Source organism: Lithobates pipiens, unplaced genomic scaffold (genome assembly GCF_037356315.1).
Source record: "Lithobates pipiens isolate NorthernLeopardFrog02 unplaced genomic scaffold, aLitPip1_a1.2 Scaffold_13, whole genome shotgun sequence".
In the NCBI taxonomy this organism is placed as follows: domain Eukaryota; kingdom Metazoa; phylum Chordata; class Amphibia; order Anura; family Ranidae; genus Lithobates; species Lithobates pipiens.
The window spans coordinates 163,404,966-163,429,164 of NW_027507718.1; the positions used below are offsets into that span (position 1 = coordinate 163,404,966).

The following is a 24,199-nucleotide window of genomic DNA, read 5'->3' on the forward strand; positions in this document are numbered from 1 at the left end:
GGGGTTTTTGTTCCAGATTGACACAGGGTCATCTGAAAAACTGAAATCTTCTTTTCAGGGACCTGAAAAAGAAGGGTTTCTGCTCCGGATTCTGCTATTCCTTTTTGACCGTCTCTACCAGGACCTCGTGGACTGGGAAAACTTTCCTTTTCTGTTCTCCCAAGCCCTTATACATCTGGTCGTGGAGAGATAGGGGTTTCTTGTCCACCTGAATACCCAGGGTGGTATAGACTGCCCCCAAACGGTCCAAATGGTCCTCTACCTCATCAAGGGACAGCTTGTATCTTGAGGCTTTCCTGGACTCCCCACCCCGGTTCTCTCCCTCCGATTCGTCCTGAGAACTGGAGGTAGCACTGTCTGGTTCCTCCCTAGCCTACTCTCTGGAAGCCCCCGCAGTCTCCTTTGTCGAAACAGAGGGTATAGGTAGGGAAGATGCAGAGCCCTGTGCTGGGGGTGGGGTTGTGCTGTGTAGCAGGCGAGAGATTAGTGGGAAATTGTAAGCCCTCAAACATGGTTTTAAAAGACTGAAAGGTTGACAATTTTTTAACTGATGCTGCTAACCCTGTCTCCTGCTCTGATGCCCTTTCCCTAGCCAGAGCATTAATGCAATCCTTGCATAAAATTTTCTTCCAAGCCTCCCCTAGGGTGTCCCTACAGGAGGCGCACCTTTCTCTTAGAGCTATGCGTGTTTTTTCTCTCAGTAGCTTTCTGAAATACATACAAAAAAGAAAAAAAAAAAAAAAAAAAAGCACAAATCAGTATCCTGATAAGACACCACACAGAAAACCATGGGGAATACCTAGCTCCTTCTCTTAAAAAATAAGGGTCTTGGACTCTCCCTCTCTGAGCTCCTAGAGGGGTTCTGTCCCCCCCCACTACAGGAACCATGGTGGGAGAAGAAATTCTAGGCAGAGAGGACCCTTCCCCATGATGCCCTTACCTTCGTATGGCTGGAGCTGGCATCGCTGAGCGCTGTCTGAGCGTCTGCTTCCAACATGCTGGTGGTGCTGCCTGTGGAGTGTTCACACCGCCTGTGCTGTGCTCCGACTCGTCTCCAGCCTCTGTCCAGCCCCCTATCAGCCCTGCGACCCGGAAGTTGCAGTTCAACGGGAAAACTTCCACCCCTCCCCGCCGGAAATGACATCACCAGCCGTCCGACCCACTTGGTTTCATTGTACCCTGTACAGGGGGAACAATGACGCTTCCCAGCAAAAGCCCTGTGGCTGTGATAGCAGGCCCCCATTCTTCCACCTGCGTTCGGCGAAGCTGGGGAGGCAATCAAGTGGCCGGTAAGTACCATGCCACCACCCTGGGAGAACCCCTGTCTCCAAAGCAAGGACTTAAACATACAGCCCCCAGTCTCTCGGACTGTTTTAGGCCAGGTTCCTGCACAGTGTCTCCCCACCGGGGGAAACACAAATAACTGAGGCTGGTAGGGGGAGGTGAAAATTTATGGGGGCTGGCACAGTGTTTCCAAGGAAGAAGAGGAGCCAATGTCTCTCACTGTGGCTGTCCTGAAAGACGGGGAGGGGAAAAAAAATGGGATTTTAGTACTCACCGTAAAATCCTTTTCTCTGAAGTTCATTGACGAGCTCCTTTAATTCTTGACTTTAGGGTATCATGCCACCTTCAGGAGAGGACTAGGCAGAACATTTAAAACATGTAAAATCAGCAAGACTGCACAGCACCGCCCAGAGGTCGGTTCCTCTGGCTATAACCTCTCGCTTCCTGCAGTTCAGTTCATCAAAAAGTAGTAAAAACATAAATAGGAGGGGTGGGTGCTGTGTCTGTCAATGAACTTCAGAGAAAAGGATTTTATGGAGAGTACAAAAATCCCATTTTCGGTTTCATTCATTGACGGACACAGCTCCTTTAATTTTGACCTTAAGAACGTCCCCGAGCAGTGTCAAAAAAACGAGGGGCGGAAACAGCAAAACATAACTTCACCCACAACAAAAGAAACACCTCAGAGGAGTGGCCATCTCAAACGGCCGCCATCAAAACCTGCGGCCAACTTATGCATCAAAAGATGCGTTCACAACAAACTTGTAACTGAAAGCGTAAATTGCAATCTTACACAGCCGCCTGTAAAACTTTGAGGCCAAAGCAAGCATCCTGAAGATGCGCTTATGTCAACTTGGTAGAATTTAGTAAAAGTGTGAATGGAAGACCAAGTCGCCGCCTTACACACCTGGGAGACAGACGCTTTATGTCGGAAAGCCCTGGAAGTTCCAATTGCCTTGGTGGAATGAGCCGTGACAGGAAAAGGGGGCACCCGCCCCTTTAAGGCATAGGCCTGAACCACGATCTGTCTGATCCACCGAGAAATGGTGGACGACAAAACCGCCAGACCTCTTTTCAGACCAGCAACCGAGACAGAGTCTGACTTCAGGAAGGGAGCCGTAGCAGACAGATACAACCGTAGAGCCTGGACCACGTCCAGGGGATGTAAGGCAACTTCTTTCGGTTGTGTCGGCATAGGACATAGTGATGGTAACACAATGTCCTCATTTAGATGAAATGCCAAAAGTACCTTTGGAAGGAAAGAGGGCTGCGGACGTCGCACCGCCTTATTCTTGCAGATGACCAGGTAGGGAGACTTGCATGACAAGGCCAGCAAATCAGAAACCCTCCTGGCAGATGTAATAGCCACTAGAAAGACTGCTTTCTGAGAAAGAGTTAAAAAGGGAATCTCCCTAATGTTTTCAAACGGCAGTTTCTGAAGCGCAGATAGCACCAGATTCAGATCTCATGGAGGTAGTGGTGGTTGAACAAAAGTACTCATCAATGAGTGAGTTGCCAAAGGACATTGGAAAAATACAGCCAAGGCTGATATCTGCCCCTTGATGGTACTTAAGGCACGTTTCTGATCCACTCCTCGCTGCAAAAACAGCAGGATCCTGGAAACTGAATACGTGCGCAGACGCCACCCCATCTCCTCACACATGGAGATGTAAGCCTTCCACATACAATGGTAAATCTTTTGAGAAGACGACTTCCGTGCCCTCAGCATAGTGGAAATTACCTCCTTTTGGCATCTGCTTTGCGCAGCAGATAGTTACATAGTTAGTAAGGTTGAATAAAGATACTAGTACAGCCAGTTCAATGTCTACAATTGTCCCTACCAGATGTGGTAGAAGTTTGGGGGGGGGGCATAAATCAGTCGATAATCCCCCATGGAGCTACCAACGCATCTGACCGCCCAGGGGTCTCTTGTCCTGGACACAAACCTCTGCACCATTCGATTGAGCCGAGAGGCCAAAAGGTCCACATCCGGTGTGCCCCACTTTAGGCAAAAGAGCCGGAATACATCCGGATGCAACATCCATTCCCCTGGGTCCAGCATCTGACGACTTAGGTAGTCCGCCTGCCAGTTTTCTACGCCCGAAATGTATATGGCTGACAGGGCCGACACGTGCCACTCTTCCCACTGGAGGATGTGAGCGACCTCCTGTGCTACAGCCAAGCTCCTTGTTCTTCCTTGATGGTTGACATATGCCACTACCGCGGCGTTGTCTGACTGGATCCTGACCGAACGCCCCTGTAGCCTCCTTGACCATGTGGAGAGGCACCGCCTGATCGCCCGAAGCTTGAGCACATTGATCAACAGTTGGGATTCTCCCCGCGACCAGAGGCCCTGGGCTGACTACGCCAAAAACTTCCCCCAACCGGTCAGGCTGGCGTCCGTTGTGATCACCGTCCAATGGAGAGGAAGGAGCGATCTCCCGGACCGAAGGGCCGGAGACCTCAGCCACCAGAGAAGGGAATCCCCGACTAGCTGGCTCACCCAAATTTGACAATCCAGGGATAACGGAGATTTGTTCCATTTTGACAAAATCTCCCTTTACAGGACTCGAGTGTGAAATTGAGCATACGGTACCGCTTCAAAAGTGGCTACCATGAGGCCCAGAACTCGCATGCAGAAGCGCCGCAACGACCACCTGCGGTTCAACAACAACTCTAACGCAGCTTGAAGAGTCTGCAGCTTGTCTGAAGGCAGAAAAACTCTCGCTTCTGAGGAGTCCAACAGTAAGCCGTTGAGTCGGCACTAACACCAATTTCTTTAGTTTAAGTACTCAACCAAACTCCCGGAGAGTCTGCATGGTGATCGCTACATCATCCCTTAATTCTGAGGCGGAAGCTGCTCTCAGAAGGAGGTCGTCTAGGTAACCCACGATTGCGATCCCACTTTGTCTTAACAGCGCCAGAATTGGAGCTAACACTTTGGTAAAGACTCGGGGCGCCGACGCCAGGCCAAAAGGGAGAGCCACAAACTGGTAGTGCTCTTCCCCGACTGCAAATCGCAGAAACCTCTGATGCCCGAGGCATATGGGTACATGTGAGTACGTGTCCTTGATATCCAAGGACGCCAGGAAGTCCCCCTGATGAAGTGCAGCGACCACAGAGTGAACTGATTCCATCCTAAACCTTTGCACTTTCACAAAGCTGTTGAGGGCCTTCAAGTCCAAGATTGGACGTACCCCTTCCTTTTTGGGGACTACAAAACGGATTGGAGTAGAATCCCTGAAACCTTTCCAGCGTTGGTACAGGTACTATCATCCCACGCAGCAGCAGGTCCTGTACTGCCCCAAACAGGGCTTCCCGACGAGCCGGAAGCAGAGGTAGGTTGGAGGGAAAAAAGATCTTTTTGGTGTACAAGAAATAAACTATCTTGAATCCTGATGAAACCGGTTCATAGACCCATTAGTCGGATAGTAGGGAGGTCCACCGAGCTGCAAACTCCCGAAAGCGACCCCCCACCCGAGAGTCAGGCGGGGGTAAACCTTCATGCGGTAACATTTTTGCTCGCAGACTTGTTTGGCTTGCGAAACCAGGGACACTTTTGTCCTTCAGCAGGCGCCTTGTCGGACTGGGAACGCTTACCTGCTGACCCGGGCGGGCGAAAAAGCAGTTTCTGAGTGGAAAATGAGGGCCCTTGCCTAGGGCATGGCTCCTTACCTTTCCTGGACTGTGGGAGCAACGTGCTCTTCCCACCGGTAACATTTTTAATAATGTCATCCAGAGAAGCTCCAAATCCACCAGTGCTTTTTTAGATTTCAGCCAAATCAGGCGCCGTTGCACCACCACTGATACTGATGCTCTAGAGAGCAGGGGGCCGTATCCAGGGCTGCATCACAGACATACTTAAAGGCCATGCACTAACTGATCTGCCAGTTCTACGCAGACTGGGGAAGACGGTTGCTTCTCCAATTCACGGTGCAACAACTTTGCCCATTCAGTAAGCTTCTGCAAAACCAAGGCAGTGGCCAGCACAGGTCGTAACGCCGACCCCCACCACCGTAAACATGGCCCGGGCAGGGTCCTTGAAGGCAGGAGTCCCTTCTACCAGAATCGTGGTTACTTTATTTAACCTGGATACCAGGGGGGTCAACGACCGGAGGAGACGCCCATTTTTTCAGGAGGATCTCCTCAAAGCGGTAGTGCACCGCCATTCTTCTTGGGACTGAAAAGGCCCGTTGCGGGCTTCCCCATTACTTGTAGATGAACTTATCAAAATAAGCCAAATACGGAAACACCTTAGGTGCGCGGGCCTGTTTGCGGGACCACCACCTCTGCAGAAGTTCCTGCTGCATCCTGTATCTTCAGGGTATCCCACACCACAGTGATAAGTGCTCCTACTAGTGCTTTTTTCCTGTGCTAACCCGGACACAGAGTCATTCTCACTGTTCGAACGGTCTTGGTCCACATCCTCTGACACATCAGAACAGGGGCCGCCAGTCACTGCAGGGCCTGAGTCTGAATCAGAGCTCTCCCCAGAAGATTGGGGGGGGGGCGTTTTTCTTCCCCTTGCCCCCACACGCCGCTTTCACCCTGGCAACAAAGGTCTCCAGGACCGCCGTCAAAGCGTCCACAGGCACATCATTTTGAGCAGGTGAGCCAGTTGCAATGGCAGGGATGTTTGGGGGAGAAGCGCCAGCTTCTGACGCCATACTGACCCTCACTCGCTTGCTTAGGGACTTAAGGCAAGGTACACAAATCCCACTCTCCTAGCCGCTCGGAGACTGAGGGGCCCCCCCACAGGACTCACCACCCTGACCGAGTGCTGCGCTGTGCTGCCGCCATCCGCTCTGGCCTGTGTCAGCCACAAAGTGCCCAGAGTAAAAAACACGCTGTTCTGAGGTACACAGACACCAGCAGGTAAACCACGCTGAGGCTACAAGAAAATGGCCGCCGGCCATCCTAGCAAAAAAAATTGACAAGAAAATGGCCGCCGAACCTTCTAGAAAATGGCTGACAGCACATACACTACATAAGACTACAGGAAAATGGCCATGGCTCGCGCAACAGCCTCTCCTCATGTAAAATAGCCTTAGTACCTCACAATTAAAGGGAAAAAGGGCAGTGAAAGAAAAAGTGGACCTTAACAAACAGCGCAGACCCCCGCCAAAGCCCGAAGCCCCCCCCAGCCAGGTACATACACCGCACCTCATGTCCAGTCACACAGCCGCCCCAGCAGAGGGAGGAGGGAATGAGGGATAGGGAGAGAGGAAAGGTAGAGTGAGAGACACCCCCTAGTTGACCTCCCAGGGAATGCCCAGCTGCTCCATCCTGCCAAGGCAGGGAGATCTGTACTTATCCCTCCTGTTGGGATTGCTGGAAGCATTCCACCACAGACCCATCACCCGAGCAGTACAGGGTGGCTGTTGGCCATGGCACACTGACACGGACACCAATAGCCTTGGTCATATGTGTGTTCTGGAGCATATAGCTCACCGGCCGACCCTGGAGAAGAAGGGACATGTTGTGGCCGACCCAGCACGTAGCTGGCGTCTGCTCACATTTTATGACCAGGCTGGGGAGACTACAAGGATCTATATTATCCAGCCTGTCACCCAGCCCGGCTGTTGATTGTAGATCACAGGATCAAAATTGCAGAAAAAATATCCCAGGACCAATGGTCCCCTCAGGGAGCCAGGTCCTTCTCCTACACTAGGCAGAAAAAAAATGAGCTGCAGGGTGAGGAGTTATAGCCAGAGGGACCGCCCCCCTGGGCGGTGCTGTGCAGTCTTGCCATTTTTACATGTTCTGCCTAGTCCTCTCCTGAAGGTGGCGTGATAACCCTAAGGTCAAGAATTAAAGGAGCTGCGTCCGTCAATGAACAAAAGAGAAAGTGTTTTTATTGTTTTTTGTTTTGTTTTTTAAATCAGGAAACTGTAAAGCATTACACCCCCAATCAGAAGATCGTAGGTGCTACGCAGGACTTTTACAGATTTGTCAGTGTAAGGTGTCTGCTCGTACCAGCAAGTAGTTACATAATGACAGGAAGACTCAATGAACTTCCTAGAGTGCTGAACAACACCCTGGTAAGTTAATTGAGAACTACAAGCAGTCAGCCGCAAACGCTGTCGGTACTTGTACTTTCCCACTCACAGAACTCTCTGAATGTATGCATGACACGGCTGGGCAGGCGGAGCTTGTCACAACCACATCTTTTTTTTTTTTTTATTGTGACAGCAGGCATGCAGAGAAGATTCCAGACTGCTGTCACAGCAGGAACTCGGGGGGATGCTTCAGCAGTAAAACGTTACATGTTACACCCCGATTATATAGGTGTGACATGTGGCAAGCGCAACTCCACTTTTGTGGATAATATGTTTAACCACTTCAATACCGGGCCTATTCTGGCACTTCTCTCCTACATGTAAAAATCATATTTTTTTTGCTAGAAAATCACTCAGAACCCCCAAACATTATATATGTTTTTTAGCAGACACCCTGGGGAATAAAATGGCGGCCATTGCGCAATCATTTTGCAAACACCTTTTTTTGGAAGGAAAAACAGTTTCATGAATTAAAAAATAAAACCGTAAAGTTAGCCCAATTTTTTTGTATAATGTGAAAGATGATGTTACGCCGAGTAAATAGATACATAACACGTCACGCTTAAAATTGCGCACGCTCATGGAATGGCTTCTGAGCTTAAGCTACCGGGGACAGGGGCATTTTTACATGTTTTTTTATTTTTTATTTTTATTTTACTTAATTTATTTTTTACACTTTTATTTTTATTTTTTTATGATCACTTTTATTCCTATTACAAGGAATGTAAACATCCCTTGTAATAGGAATCTATGTGACAGGTCTCCTCCAGACGGGAAAGCATGAGATTGCAAAAAAAAAATTCACCGGTCTCATGCTGATAGCCAAGATCGCGGCTTTGTTTACACGTCGCATGCGGGCCTCCGATGGTCATAGAGATGACTGGTGACCATGTGATCATCGGAAAACTCTATCGTAGTCATCCGGTGCTGGCCGATTCTTTCTCCGGGCCCCCGATGGCACGGGAGAGCCTGCAGAAGCACCGAATGGCGGCGGGAGGGGTGGGGACATCATTTGACTATGTGCGGTAGGGAACTGGTTAATAATATGACTTGAGTTGCAATTGTATACACTATTATTTTTCCCTTATTTGCCATTTTTCTTCCCCACGAAAGTCGAGTTACCCTTTAAAGCGGGAGTCCGCCGGGACTCCGCGTTTTTTTTTTTTTTTTTTTAAAAGCCAGCAGCTACAAATACTGCAGCTGCTGACTTTTAAAATAGTGACACTTACCTGTCCAGCGCGCCCGCGATGTCAGCACCCGAACCCGATCTCTAGATCGTCTCTCGGGTCCTGCCGCCGCCATCTTGGGTATGGGAATCAGGAAATGGAGCCTTTCAGCTTCATTTCCCGGTTCCCTACTGCGCATGTGCGAGTCGCGCTGCGCAATAAGGACGGTCCCCGCTGCCTCTGGGATCTGTGTGTTTCCCAGCAGGCAGCGGGGCACTTGCGGAAAGGGGCGGGCACTTGCGGAAAGGGGCGTAATCTCCGCCCCTTTCCGCAGAGAGCTATCCCGGAAGTGGGTGCAGATACCTGTACTGTACAGGTATCTGCACCCCCCTCCCCCCGGAAAGGGTTCCGATGAGCGGAAGGTCCACTTTAGGGTGGACCTCCGCTTTAAAGTGCAACTCTAGGCAAAACTGTATTTTGTAGTTTTCAACAGAGTGGGAGAATTTGTTACGTTTTATTTGTTTTCCGTTTCCCTTTTGGGGAGATTCACCACTATTTGTACTCATGACTATTGTTGCCACAACCAAAACTGAGGTAAAGCCAAACTTTTAAAGTGCATTCCCACTTGCGAATGCACCCACACTCCGATTACATGTGGGAACCTAAGCAGCCAGTCTGAATCTAGAGCTGATCACTGCATAGGCAAGATCACGTGACGTCACCCGCGGTCATTGTTCATTTTAACGATCGTATGAAGCTTCGTTATTGTAAGTGTGTTTTTTATGTATATTCATCATTAAAATATTTTTCTATGGGAGAGCACTATGGCCTGTCTTTCTATCCACTTGGTCTGAGGAAATGTGAATACTGCTATATACCGATCCAGTGTGGGTATTCCACAAACGTGTCAGTTCATTTGACTCTGAATGGGAGAAAGCTGTGTTTTTGTTTGTGAACTGGTCGGATATTGTCTGAGAGGAGTACAGTGATTGGACGAATTGATAAGCATACGACCCTCTGTAATTTAAAAGGTCCATACGATGAGGTGAGCAGCTAATTTTACCATTGGTGGTGGTCCCCCCCTTGGCACAAAGTCACTTTATGCATGAACTGACTGTATACCACTGAAGATCCCTCCCCTGGACCTTTTGACATAAAAGCTATTTTGGACTTTTAATTAATTTTAATATGTTAGTAATAATTTTATTTTAGTTAGAGCGCTGTACCATCTGTTTGATAAATTACATGCAAGTGGGCGTAATTAGCTGTGGGAGCTTGCAGCTTCCCATTGCTTTCAATGGGGTTGCCTCTGATTATTTGTTTTAATCACTCGCATGTGATTGCTGCATGAGGATTTATATGCAAGGGGCATCATTCCACCACTTTCAATGGGGCTGGCTCATGCAGCTGAACCCCGCTGGAATTCTCACATGTAATTTGAGTGCAGGTACATTCGCAGGTGTGAATGCACCCTTAAAGCTGTACCCAGGGCAAGAGTTGAGGGAACATTTAATTGGGACCCTTGTTCTAGGAACAACTGTCTATGAGGAGAATTCCCCATAAAAGACTAGAAGGCAAAACTGGTATTTTCCATTATTAAAAAAATAACGTTAAATACAGATCTCACCTGCAGTATCAGTTACATCATATTCCGATTTCTTCAATGGTTTGTTTTCCTGAGACTGAAAATAAAATAGACGTGTATATTAACTAATGGAGTAATTAACCATGTCATAGTCAAATCATTTTTTTTTCTACATTTGACTGCATTACCAAATATGGTTTATCGTTTTAAAATGTGGTAAAAAACTATTTTTTTAGGTCATACTTACATAAGCTTCACAGAACTCTATTTTTCCTCCTGTTACTTCCGCTCTGAATTTGAGGAAAAATAAATAAGATGTTCCCAGAGGCCTGCAAAAACGACCACAGCAGTTGTGAAAGGCACAATGTACTTGTAGTATACACCGATATGCTAGCTTGCATAAGAAGCTGTATTCTCTTTTACCTCCATATTGAGCAGGAAAAATATTGTCTATCCTCGTTCATCTCAATGGTCATCTGCCATTTCTATTGGATGAAAAAAAAAAAAATACATGCAGTCTATATAAAATACATATAAGAGAGTAATATTAGTATCCTTACTAATATTTGCATCTGTAAACATTCATGTTAAACAGAACCTGATGTGACACATCTTATGGTAACAGTAAATGCCTATGTTAGTTAGAGCTGCACGATTATGGCTAAAATAAGGATCACGATTCTCGCAGCGTAACATCATCTTTCACATTAAAACAAAAAAATAAATAAATTGGGCTAACTTTACGGTTTCGTTTTTTTTTTTTCATTCATTGAAGTGTATTTTTTTCCCCAAAAAATTGTGTTTGAAAGACCACTGGGCAAATACAGTGTGACATAAAATATTGCAGCAATTAACATTTTATTCCCTAGGGTCTCTGCTAAAATATATATAATGTTTGGGGTTCCAAGTAATTTTCTAGCAAAAAATATTAATTTTAACGTAAAAAGAAGAATGCCCCTTTGAACAAAAATATTAAAAGTCAGCAGCTACAAATACTGCAGCCGCTGACATTTAATAAATGGACACTTACCTGTTCCAGGGTCCAGCGATGTCAGCAGCAGATGACGAGCAATCGCTCATCTCTCGGCTGCCCCTGTCGTCATCCTCTGTCAGGGAATCATGAAGTGAAGTGTCCCCGTTGTGTCCTGGGAATTGTGTTTCCCAGAACACAACGGGAGGGGGGGGGGGGGGCATCTGCGGCTAGCTATTCCCAGAAGTAGGTGCAGATATCTGGATTATACAGGTATATGCACCCCCCTGAAAGGTGGCAATTGTGGCATCGGAGGGGAGGGGGGTTCTGATGAGCGGAACTTCCACTTGAGGGTGGAGGTCCCGCTTTAAGAAACAAGTGTCAGAAAAAGATTTAGACTGTAAGTGGTTAAACTTCCTGTGTTTACACATTTTTAAAAACTTGGCAGACTGCCTGGATTTTTTTCTTTACACAGAAAAGTTTCCCTTTGATCTAAGAAGGAAGAGTTACGTTTCATTTTAAAAACCTGGCAGACTGCCAGATGTTTTCTTTTGACAACTGAGTGAGCAGATAAGTCTCTCCACTTGTTATATGAAAGAAATCGGCAAACTCTGCAATAGAGATAGTCAGGGGGGTTGAATCGAGATCACAATTTTTTAATGATTAATTGTGCAGCTCTAATGTTAGGCTTAAAATGAATCCCATCAATGCTTTTGAACCTCTTAGATCCAAGGCCCAGGCAGTGTATTGAGCCTCGACTTTGGCATAACTTAGGGTTAAACCCCAAACCATCATTCAGCTCCAATCAAGTGCGGACATGGCTCATACTGTGAAATGTCAGACATGAAAATTGGATGACCGCACACGGATGTTCATAGTCAAAGATTTATTAAAATTGCAAAAAATGTCCATACAAAGAAAACACAGGGTGAAGAGCAGAGTTAAGCACCACACCTGTCATTATATTGTCAAATGGCAGAGCCTAGACTGCCCACCTAAGGTCTTCGGTCTAAGGTTTTGAACTCTACAAGGTATTTAGCCAAAATTGTATATTTTGCAGCTTTATAATCCTTAAATGTGGTGGCTGCATTAGCTTTCTTCTTTATGAATGAATGAATGAATGAATGACTTATATAGCGCTACCTATACGAACTGAATCGCCTCTGGGCGCTTTTTCTTGCCACCGGTGTCCATCCCCCCCCCCGGTGTTTATCCCCCCCCCCTATATTTTCACCTGATGATCCATCCAATAGCATAATTCCTGCCTCTACTCTGTATGGAGAAGCATCAGAGACACTTGGACAGCAGCATTGTTAATCTGGAGGGAAGGTAGTGTTGGATGCACTTGCAGATTTAGATGGATTAGATTGTTAGTCCTTCTCTGGACTCTCTCCAGTTCAAGCACATTCTACTTGTATTGGTGGCCAAAACTAAAATGGCATACTCAAGATGTAGCCAAACCAAAGTTTTGTAAAGTGCTAGAATTATGGTTTTCTTTCTTAAGCAAATATTTTTAATGCACGCTAACAGATTGCTAGCCTTGGTGCAGCTTGGAATTGCATGCTATTGCTGAGTTTGATCTACAAGGACCCCCAGATCCTTTTTCATCTTCAATTTCCCTATAGGTTTTAGGTGCAATTGTGAATACCTATACATCTGGCATTCTACAAGTACTGTATACATACCTTATATTCAGCTCCATGATGGAATTGCAGATTTAGGGCTACTGCAAAACTATGATGTTATTGATGCAATTCTTTGTTTAATTTATAAAATTGATTACATTTTTTGTTTGGTATACAGAGTACAAAAATAGACAATTAGAAAAGGGGGACACCAGATTCATAGGAGTGCACAATTGCACCAAGCAATCCTCTTGCATTCCATGAAGTACTGAATCGTCTGTGTTCCTTGAATGTTTACAGATAACCATTTGTCTGACAAACTTTTGAGTAGTCCATCCAATACGGGGTAAGTCACTGTGTGTGTAGATTTTAGCATGAGTTTATGAATTCTGTAAACAGCCTTTACAAAAAAGGAAAACAGACTGGAAATGTAAAAAGAAGCCCAAGACCTCATGTATACTGCTGCTGGGAAACGGACGTTTAGCCCCCTTTCACACTGTGCCACCCATAGTGTCGGCAGTAAAATGCCGCTATTTTTAGCGACGTTTTACCGCCGTATTTCTGCCGCTAGCAGGGCACTTTTAACCCCCGCTAGCGCCCGAGAAAGGGTTAAAACCACCTGCAATAGCGGCGTTTTGCCGGCGGTATAGCCGCGTTGCCCCATTGATTTTCCCGACGTCTTGCCAGCGCACCGCAATGAAGCAGCCGTTTGAGGGTGGATTGCAGGTGCTATTTTTAACGCTATAGGGCCTGCAAAACGTCCTCGGTGTGAAAGGGGTTTTAGGAGAAGTTGAGCAAGTTTTTCAACTGCTCCTGAACTCTCCTCTGTTATCCTCGCCTGCGTTAGTTTCACGGCAGTTGAGTTTAGAGGCTTTTTTAGGAACGCAAAAAAATGGGTTCAGAAGCTGAGTTTAGTGGCATTATAAGCGCCAAACTCTTCTAAGAGTCTATCTATCTGTCAAGTTAAACCGTTCAGGAAAGGTTGTAAAAACGTCCCGTGTACATGAAGCCTAAATCTCCATCTTCCATCTGATGGCTCAAAATCAGATTTCCTAAAACAAAAATATATTTTATAAATGTTTATGACTATAATATACATTTGAAACCACTTTACATTCCCTTAAAGGCAATCAGAATTCATACCTCATTAGTTCCTCCTTGAGCAGCATAAGTAAATTTGCATGAAAAGCTTCCCTGGGGGGGGGGGGGAAAAACAAAGAACAAAAAACAAAAGGCTGGTTAGAATGGAAACAAGCACCTTGAAGACCACATTCTTGCAGGTCTGAACAGTTTACATAGTACATGCTCAGGAATAGATATTCATCACTCTAATAAAAAAAAACAAAAAAAAAAAAAAGAAGAAGAAGAAGAAGAAGAAGAAGAAGGAAGTGGAAGCCATTTCATAAAGACAAAAATTATAGTTTCCTCTGTTTAGGATATACAGTAACTAAGTAGAACTTTATTAACGCACTAATGCAGGAGACCTAAAATAATTAAGAAAATTATTTTAGTGAACTAAAGTAAAGCAACTGTGTAAGTTTCAAAGATTCTTTTAGCAAAAAGTAAAGGTCTTAAAGGGAAAAATGAATAAATAAAAATGTGAACTCTTTATAGGCTTATAGCCAAGTGAAATGTAACAAACAGGTGCTAATGATCATTGCACAGCAATGCATAAAGCATAGCAACAAGACACAAGAAAAAGTCATCATGCACGAGCTATACCCCTCCTAACCAAAAAAATAAATACAAAATAACTGCAGCAGACTGCGCTGTCAAAGTTGTTCTGCAAAGCCAAAGCAAACTGTCATGGTTGAGGACTGGCAATGCAGTGACCATGGAAACGCAACAACACTGAGACCCTGGTATACCTATCTATAGTCTTAAGAAGTCCTATTAGACTTGGTCTGTATGTAAAGAGCCAAAAGCTATTACTCTAAGGTGGAAGCAAAGCCGAGAGACTCACTTGACCTATGTATGAAAACATTAGATCTAGGGCACTGAAAAATGCCTAGGACTGATGAAATGAATGGCTCTAACAGAATGCAGTTGTACATTGAAGGGCTAGAGAATTGTGCCTGCAGGTTACAGTAAAGCATGGCAAGAGGTTCCTTACGGTTTTGTACCATTACTTCTGCAAATGTATTTGGTGATTTGGTCAAAATTGAAGTCAATCTAGCGCAGATATTTATCCATCATGCAGTACTGTCAGAGAGGCTTCTAATCAGTCGCAAATTAATTTTGCTGCTTGAAAAAACACATAGGGAACGCATAAAAGAACTACCTGCTGCAAAAGAACAAGGAATTATGCAATGGATGGTCTGGCCTTCATAAAACCCTACTCTCCATATCAGGGAGCCAGTCTAGTATAACCTACAGAGACAGAAGGATGCAAGACGGTCAAGGTCTGTGGTGGAACTGGTGCAAATTCAGGATGCTTGAAACAACCTACCACGCATGTACTTTCAGAAACTGCACGTAACTGTACCCAAGAGAACTGCTACTGTATTATAAAGTGTGATCAACCCAAATATTAAAGACCAACTCCAGGCAAAATAAACTCACCAAAATGACATCAGTTCTACATTCTGTTGGCAAAAAAGAAAACTCCCACTGTACTTATGTGTCCACTCAGATGTAAGCAATGAAGGTCCAACAAAGCCCAGCACTACAGCTGCCTCTATCCCGCTCTCCTCCAGGCTATCCACAAAATACAAACTCAGGCTCCGCTTTGTGAATGGCCTGGAGAAGGGGGGGGGGGGGGCAAAGATGCAACCGTAGTGCTGGGGGGGGTGTCTGACTAGTGTTGCTTGCATCTTAGCAGCCACATAAGTACAGCAGGACTTTTCCCTTCCCCCCACATGTAAAAGAGCAGATCTAACAGCTGTTGAGCACAGCTAGGATAGCAGAGAGTCTATTTTCTGCCAAAAGAATGTATAACTGGTGTAATACTGGTGGAGCTCAGCTGCAATCTCATTTTTATATGTTTCAGATGTTTCTTGATTAAGAATTAATGTGGTTGTAAATTCTTACATATACCCAGTGAAGTGACTAGCCTCAGGTAATACACAGAGATGAAACACTTTCTCCTACATAGGTTGTACCTGTTTATCTGCTATCTTCTTCTCTCTATATTTGTTCAAAGTGCAAAACTTATAAAGCTTGTCTGAGAGTTCAGAAACAAAGAGGGTGGAGAGCCTTTGCAGAGCTCAGTGAGGAGAGCTCTGAGAGCTGATTGGAGGGAGGAGACATGCCCCCCTTACACACAGCAAGTTGAGGCTGTCAATCAGCTGGAGGTCCCTCCCGTCACCATGTTTCTCAAGTGCACTTGGAAGTAAAGTCGCTGTAGATCCGAGGGGGACATGCAAGGGGAATAAAAAAAATAGCATTTTAGCTTGCACATGATTGGATGATAAAATCAGCAGAGCTTCCCCTCATTGCAGATCTTCCCCTTAGATTTAGAGCGACTGTACTTCCTAGTGCACTTTCAGTGCAAAGTGGATTTACCTTTTGTAAATTAAACCCCTTAGTGCTCTTAATTGAGACTAGTACACACACTATGGGATATGCTTTGTATATATTTCATGTCTGAGGTTTACAACCACTTTAAGATTGAGATTTGAGATTTAGAAAAAACAATTTCTAGCATTATTTTTGAAAGGATTCCTGTATTACAGCATTTATCCAAAAATCTTGTATGGTACATTTGAAAGTCATCAGATTAGAGCTTACCTTTCATTTACATTTCCCTACTCCCATAAACTCATAACTGGAGTTGACAAAAGGTGTGAAATATTAAAGTGGTTGTAAACCCTTACAAACCACCTTGACCTACAGGTAAGCCTAGATTAAGGCTTACCTGTAGGTCCAAGAAATATCTCCCAAACCTATACAGTTTAGGAGATATTTGCCCGAAGACAGGCACCGCTGTCTACAGCGCATGCGCCGTAGACAGCGGCGCGCAGGCGCACTGAGCGTGGCATCCTCGATGGTGAAGATGCCGCGCGTCCCGGCTCCCGTGCGCATGCGCGGGAGTGACGTCATCGTGGCTTCGCCGAATGACAGCGGCGGAGCTGCGAGACCCCACCGAGAAGATGGATGCGCCAAACTACAGGGGACAGCGGTGACTTCGCTGGCTCCTGTGTCAGGTAAGTGACACATAATGGGCTACTATGTGATGCATAGTAGTCCATTATGCTTTGCCTTTGCAGGGAATGAAAGAGGAAGTAAACTCATCCTCTTTAACTGTAGCTAAGGCAACTACTGAGCTACATCACATTTAAAAAGATCAACAGGGAGGTAAACTGAGCATTAAAATGGAAGTAAACCCTTCTATCGTTTTCAGTCAAGGAAGCTGCCATCTTTGCCTCTAATAATTCTTCAACTGGCATAATGCTGCACATGTGATCAGTTATGACTCCAGCCATTGGATGGTTTGAATGTTTGGTTGAGAGCACAACCAATGTGAAAGTTAGCATTTCCAGCATGCCGGGAATGTAAGTGTTTTTTGAAACTAGGTTTACTCCCGCTTTAAAGTGGATGTAAACCCACTCTCATCAATTCTAAACTACTGCCATAGGGGCTACCTATCTATAAGGATATACATGCCTCCTGCATGCATCCTCACCTGTCAAATGTCCACCATTTAGCTGTTTGAAGCCCCAAAGAAGTCAAGATTCAGTGGGCGGGTCTGTTTTCCGGTGCTCGGTGGGCGGAGTCATGTCAGCGGACTCCCCACCCACCTCTACACTCCCCTTGGCCAGAGCGTGCTCACAGCCCCCTGTCATTTCAGTAAATACACATGACAGTGGGGGATGATCGGTGCGATGGGACAGCTCCTCCCCATGTCATTCCCTCAGCTGTGTCTTCATCCTCCCCCCACCTCCTTCCCCCCGCTGCTGTCTCCCCTCCGTTCATCTTCTGTGTAGAGAAAGGACTGGGGAATCTGTATCCTCTGTCCTTTCTCTGTCTCAAGTGGGAGATTTCAGGGGCCTCTGTTTGGGCCCCTGACATGCCACCAAAGCCCCCAACAGCGCTGATAAAAAAAAAAAAAAAAAAATTTTATTGAAAAATAAAAACACAACTGACACCACAAGCGCCACCCCCTATACCGACACGGTCCAGAGCCCCAAGACCACTGACACCATCCTCTGCCCCACTCACACCGTCCACTGCCCCCACCGACACCGACCACCCCCTTTTCCAAAAGCATAGCGAAAAAATATATTTAAAAAAATAAAACCCCACCTTCCCATCATTGTTAGAATAGTGCAAAAAAAAAAAAAAAAAAATAAAAAAAGTCAAAAAATTTAAAAATAAATTTTTAAAAATGTTATTGTAAAAATTTATAAAAATAAAAAGAATCCACTGGCCCCAAAAAAAACTTTTGAAAAAAAAATCTAATTGTAAAATAAAAAAAAAAAATTATCTGACACTGTCCACTATCCTGACACCATCCTGCATATGTACTACCCACCACTGTACACTCCGCATCCCTGTGATTTGCACCGCCTTGCTGTTCAGTTTACATGCAAAGTCTGTGTCTTGCGATTACAGCTACACAAACTGTATGGCTGAAATCGCTTCACATTCGGACCAAACTCGCACAGGACCCTTTTTTGGGTCTGCACCAGGATCACATGGGTGTTCACACCTATGCGAACCGATTCATGTTCTGTCAGTTCACACTGCCATATGCAAACTGCTGGGGAGTGTCATACAATGTTAACGACACGACACCCCCATTTCAGCTCGCATATCGCTCTGCGAACTGACAGTTAGGACATGAATCGGATCGCATAGGTGTGAACACCCATGCGATTCTGGTGCAGACCAAAAAAAATGGTCCTGTGCGACTGGTCGGAATGCGGTGCGATATCACCCATACTATCTAGAGGTCGGCCGATATTTGCCGTTTTTTAATTAATCGGCATCGGCCGATTGAGCTGATAAAAAGGCTGATTTAGAACAGCGCGACTTGGAAATTACTTCTGTAATAGAAGTCAGTGTAAGTTGTCTGAGTCTTCATAGACCTGACTTTCCTCCTCTCTGGGCAGTCTGCCAAGAAAAGAGCAAAAAGTTACAATGTTTACACCTGAATGAATGAACTCAACTCTGTGTGTAGAAGTTCTCAGTTTAAACATTTAAAGACTAAATCTTTTCTGACACTTGTTGCTTACAAGTAAAAATCCTGTATTTTCTGCCAGAAAATCACTTAGACCCCCAAAAATTATATATATTTTTTTAGCATATAACCCAGCTAGCGGCCGAAGAAGAGGTTAAATGCGCCCGTGAAGCACCGCTGCCAAATCGCATTGCATGCGCTTCGGCAGTGATGCCCATTAATATCAATGGGCAGGAGTGGTGGAGGAGCGGTATACACCACTCCAAACGTGCTGCTTGCAGGACTTTTTTTTTTTTTTTTTTTTTTTTAACATCCTGCCAGCGCATCGCCTCAGTGTGAAAGCACTCTGCCTTTCACACAGACTGCAGGGAGCCGTTTTGCAGGCACTTTACAGGTGCTATTTTTAGCCCAAAAGCGCCTAAAAAAAGCCTCAGTGGGAAAGGTGTCTGTTAGGTTTTATGAGATGAAGGGGGATAAAAAAAAAAAAAAAAAAAATCGGCCTAACATATTGGCCCAAAAAAAATCCGCATCATATATCGGCCATCGACCGCCATGATTTCTAAATATCGGCATCGGCCAGAGAAAAACCCATATCGGTCGACCTCTAATACTATCTGTATGGCTGAAATCGCACTGCACAGATATCGCATGTGATTTTAACTGCAGTGCAGTGGGAATCACATGCGATCTCGCACAGCGCACTGGTGTGAACTGGCCCTAAGCTCATTCAGCCTTACTGGATGTAATTATAAAAAGTGAGAAATCCACCCCTCCCCCACATAACAAATCCTGGTGATGGAAAGGAATGTTGCAACTGTGATCAGGTGACCTCGAACACACGCACTGCACTATAAATCATCAGATCACTGGATGTTCTACTCTGCCCAGCTCTGACTAGATACAGCTCCCCTAAATCACTTGTCTGTGTATATTCTTCTTGCTGTTCACTGCAGCAAACAGGAGGATCACTTCCCATGATGAGAAACATCCAGTCAAAACACAGTAAAGGCAGCCAATCCTGGGAGAGCTGGAGGGGAGAGGAGGGGAAGGGGATGTAAATTGTGAACTTTTTACACAGGATGTGCCTGTCTCAGGCTAGTGCATGAAATATGTAAATAACCTGTCACTCACAGCAAGGGGGAGGATTTGACAAAGTTTTAGAGACTTTGTCAAGATTTCTCTAACTGAACAATAAAAGATGATTGCTCAGAGCTGGATTAAATCTGTGTGGCAAGACTGGGCTCAAATGATAGGTAATCTTATTCTCTACATTATGACATCAAAAAAAATATTTTTTGGGGTTTACATCAACTTTAAGCAACTCAGGGGTGTCCAAACTTTTTTCATAGAAGGCCAGATTTGATGAAGTGCGTGAGGCCGACCATTTTGCCTGACATTCTTTGAACCATTAAAATTCGGTCTAAGTGTGTTCGTTCGAGCACTAATACATGGCCCAACAAGAATTCTCTTGACTTTGTCACGCTCGTTCCCGACACACAGACGAATGCTCTGATCTTTAGGGGCACTGTTAATTCTTAATGGTAGCCCAAACATTGGAAAACGTGCGGGGCTTTTGGTGCAGTGCAATTTAAAAGAAAAAAGCCCGGGGGCATCTTTCTCTGCATTTTTGTGGGTAGAGAAGCCCATTGAAATGAATGGGCTGCCCTACACGCAGCATGCAGCTGCACAGATGTGAACCAAGGGCTTGTTCACATGTCAGGTAGCAGAGGCAGTAAAACCACATGGTTAAGCTGTTTTTTACCACCCCCAACTTCTGCCTCTTTAGCTGCAGAGGGAGCAGCTGGGTGTGTACACATGCTGCAGGGTAGCTGAAGGTATACCAAGGGAGAATTGGCCTGCACTTCAACTACCCCGCAACAGAGTGGATTGCACAGTTGCGGTATAGTGATGCTGCATTTACAGGCTTAAAACAGGTGGTAGGGAGACAACATAATGCCTCTTTACTGCCTTTCAAATGCCTCTGAAAAGTGATTTGTGCATGGATTTCTTTTTAGAGGCGCAGCTGTCCTGGCCGATATCACACACAAGCCCTACAAAAGCAGTTCCGATGGTATAGGAATTGGGGGAGGGGGGTGTCCGAATTAAAAGTAACATACACATGCACACGCACATGCAGACACATGCATACACATACATATATACAGACACATGCACACACATACAAACGTGTGCACACACATATGCACACACCTACATACAGGCACACACACACACGAATAAAGCCCTTTTAAAATGAATCCAGCTTCTAGCACAGTACTGTACCTTTCCAGCTTCCTCATTCATCTGGGTACTGCACTATAGGGGGAAGCAGAGAGCACAGCACACTCCCCTGCACTTTACTTTCACTTTTGAAGTTGACGGAGCTTCTCACAGTGTCGATGTACAGTTCGACAGGGGATCAGGAGATTGGGCTCATCTGACAGCCCTGATCCCGCGGCACACTGGTTGAGAAAGGCTGGTTTAGATAGCTAGGCGGGCCGTTCAAAAACCGGACCGCGGGCCGTAATTGGGCCATGCCTGAACTATACACTAGTGAAATTTTGTTTAACCACTTGCTTACTGGGCACTTAAACCCCCTTCCTGCCCAGACCAATTTTCAGCTCTGTCACTCTTTGAATGATAATTGCCCGGTCATGATACAGTGTACCCAAATTAAATTTTTATCATTTTTTCACACAGATAGTGCTTTCTTTTGGTGGTATTTAATTGCTGGTTGGTTGTTTATTTTTTTCTAAATAAAACAAAAAAGGACCGAAAATTATAAAAAAACAAAACAAAACAAAAAAAAAAACATTCATAGTTTGTTGTAAAAAAAGATCCTTCACTGATGTGCGCTGATGAGGCTGCACTGAAAAGGTGGCACTAACGGGCACTGGTGACACTGATAATCAGTGCCACAGGTTAGTGCCATTTATCAGTGCCACCCATCAATGCCCACCAGTGCTGCCAATCAATGCCCATCGGTGTGTCTCATAGGCAGCACTGATCTGTGGCACAGATTATGAGACACTGATGGGCATTGATTGGCAGCACTGGTGGGCATTGATGGATGGCACTGGCAGCTGACACTGGTGGGCACAGAAAATGCAGCCACGGCTTTCTGTGTGAGGGACTGACAGAAGCCAGTGAACAGTTTTTTCCCCCTCAGCATGAGGGAGAAAAAAAAAAAAAAAAAAACACAGATTACCGAGCTTCTCTTTACATCACGTGATCAGCCGACCGATCCCTAACTCGGATCTGTGATCAGCAGAGTCTCATAGACTCGGTGATCACAGAGCTTGCAGCTTGCAGCTTGCAACCTGCAGGGACGAGCAGACATCGATTGCTCTGGAGAACGTTCATACACATCAACCCACTCTCCGCCAGAACACTCCAATCAGTGCTCCCTGGAATTGGCTGAGAGCATTGGTCACGAGTCGGTCAGCTGCTGGTTTTCCAGCATGCACGTCCGACAGATTTTCTTGTTCCCCCAAATGTCTCTCGACATTCTGCCTGTGTGTACAGGGCTTAAGTGTTAGTGTAAACCGCTGCCTCTAAATACCTCATCTGACCTTTTATGGTCGTCCACAAGACCTCCCTAGCTGACCTCTGAGGGAGATCTCTGCCCCTCCCGCTGTAGCCCTTACATCAGAGGAGGAGAGTGACCGGTGGTCACGTGACCAGCCATAAAAAAAATAGAGATGAGGTATTTAGAGGCATTGGTTTACACTTACACAATGTAAGATTAATTCATAAAACAGGCTGGAATTGACTAGTTTTTAAAATTAAAGTATGCTGGCAGGTGTCTCCTGGGAGTGCAGTGGGTCTGTGTAATGTAAAGGGGGGGGGGGGGAGTTGCGTAATGTGCATTCCTTACATCGTAGGAGAGCGGCAGGAGGTCATGTGACCAGCCATAAAAGATCGGAGATAAGGTAGAGGCATCGATTCACACTAACACTTACACAGTGTAGGATGGATTCATTAAACAGATGGGCTGGCAGTGAATTTTTTTTTAACTTTAGGGTACGCTGGCTGGGCTCTCCCAGGAGAGGCAGGGCACGCAGGGATGACATCATTCATGCAATCACAATGCAGCATCGTTCAAGGCTGCATTGTGATGCATTGATTCGACGATTATTTTCAACACCCCTACTCAATACTTTGTTGAAGAACCTTTTGCAGCAATTACAGTCTTGAGAGTTTTTGCATATGACACAACAAGCTTTGCACACCTGGATTGGGGGATTTTTTTTTTTACATTCTTCTTGGCAAATACTCTCAAGCTCAGTCAGGTTGGATGATGACCGTTGGTGGACAGTTATTTTTCAGATCTCTCCAGAGATGTTCGATAGGGTTGAAGTCAGGGATCTGGCTGGGCCACGCTAGGACATTGACAGAGTTGTCCCTAAGCCACTCCTATGTTGTCTTGGCTGTGTGCTTAGGATCATTGTCATGTTGGAAGGTGAACCTTTGGCCCAGTCTGAGGCTTAGTTCACACCTATGCAGTTTGCTTTTAATTCAGTTTCTGCAGTGCATTTTGCCAATTTGTTGTTGAGTGGATTAAAAATGCAAATCATGGCAAAAACTCACTGCAGCTTCTCCAGTGAAGTTTATTGAACCAAAAACACACCATTTTGCTTTATAAAAAAGTCCCTGACCCTTTCCAAAAATGCAGCAGCTAAAAAAAACAGATGTAAAACATGTCCCATAGAGAACCATGTTAAATGGACTGTAGTACAAAAAGCAAAAAAAAAAAAAAAAAAACGCATGTGTGTAAACTAAGCCTCTGCGCTGTGGAACAGATTTTCATTGAGGATCTCTCTGTACTTTGGTCCATTCAGCTTTCCCTCAACCGGGTCCCTACTGCTGAACCCCTCCATGATGCTGCCACTGCCATCCTTCACTGTTGGGATGGTATTGGGTAGGTGATGAGACTTTTTTTTTTTCCCAAATGACTTTTTTTTTTTATTATTGCATTTTAGTGTAAATATGAGATCTGAGGTCTTTGACCCCAGATCTCATATTTAGGAGGTCCTGTCGTGCATTTTTCTATTACAAGGGGTGTTTACATTCCTTGTAATAGGAATAAAAGTGTCCCAATTGTTTTTTTAAAAGTAAGAATAAAAAAACAAAACAAAAAAAACACACACACCACCTGCCCCGTCCCGCCGAGCAGAAGCAAACGAATACCTAAGCAGAGCCGCATATGAAAACAGTGTTCAAACCACACCGTGAGGTATCGCCGTGATCGTTAGCGTGAATGCAATTTTGAAGCATGACATGTTTCAAATTTACTCGGCACAACATTTTTTTTTTTTATATTGTGAAAGATAATGTGCTGACTTTACTGCAGTCTTATTTTTTTAAAGTTTAAAAAGTGCTCTTGTAA

At 45.2% G+C, this 24,199-nt stretch overlaps 1 protein-coding gene across 1 annotated transcript in view; it reads right to left on the reverse strand.

The window, feature by feature from the left end:
• MYDGF (myeloid derived growth factor) overlaps positions 1-24,199 on the reverse strand; it is a 60,074-nt gene that overhangs the window by 14,564 nt on the left and 21,311 nt on the right. Inside the window, exons 2-5 of the mRNA XM_077475782.1 lie at positions 13,833-13,883; positions 10,518-10,579; positions 10,342-10,423; positions 10,137-10,191 (exon numbers count right to left, since the gene is read on the reverse strand). Coding sequence (XP_077331908.1) covers positions 10,137-10,191; positions 10,342-10,423; positions 10,518-10,579; positions 13,833-13,883 — 250 coding nt within the window. The remainder of the gene's footprint in view (positions 1-10,136; positions 10,192-10,341; positions 10,424-10,517; positions 10,580-13,832; positions 13,884-24,199) is intronic.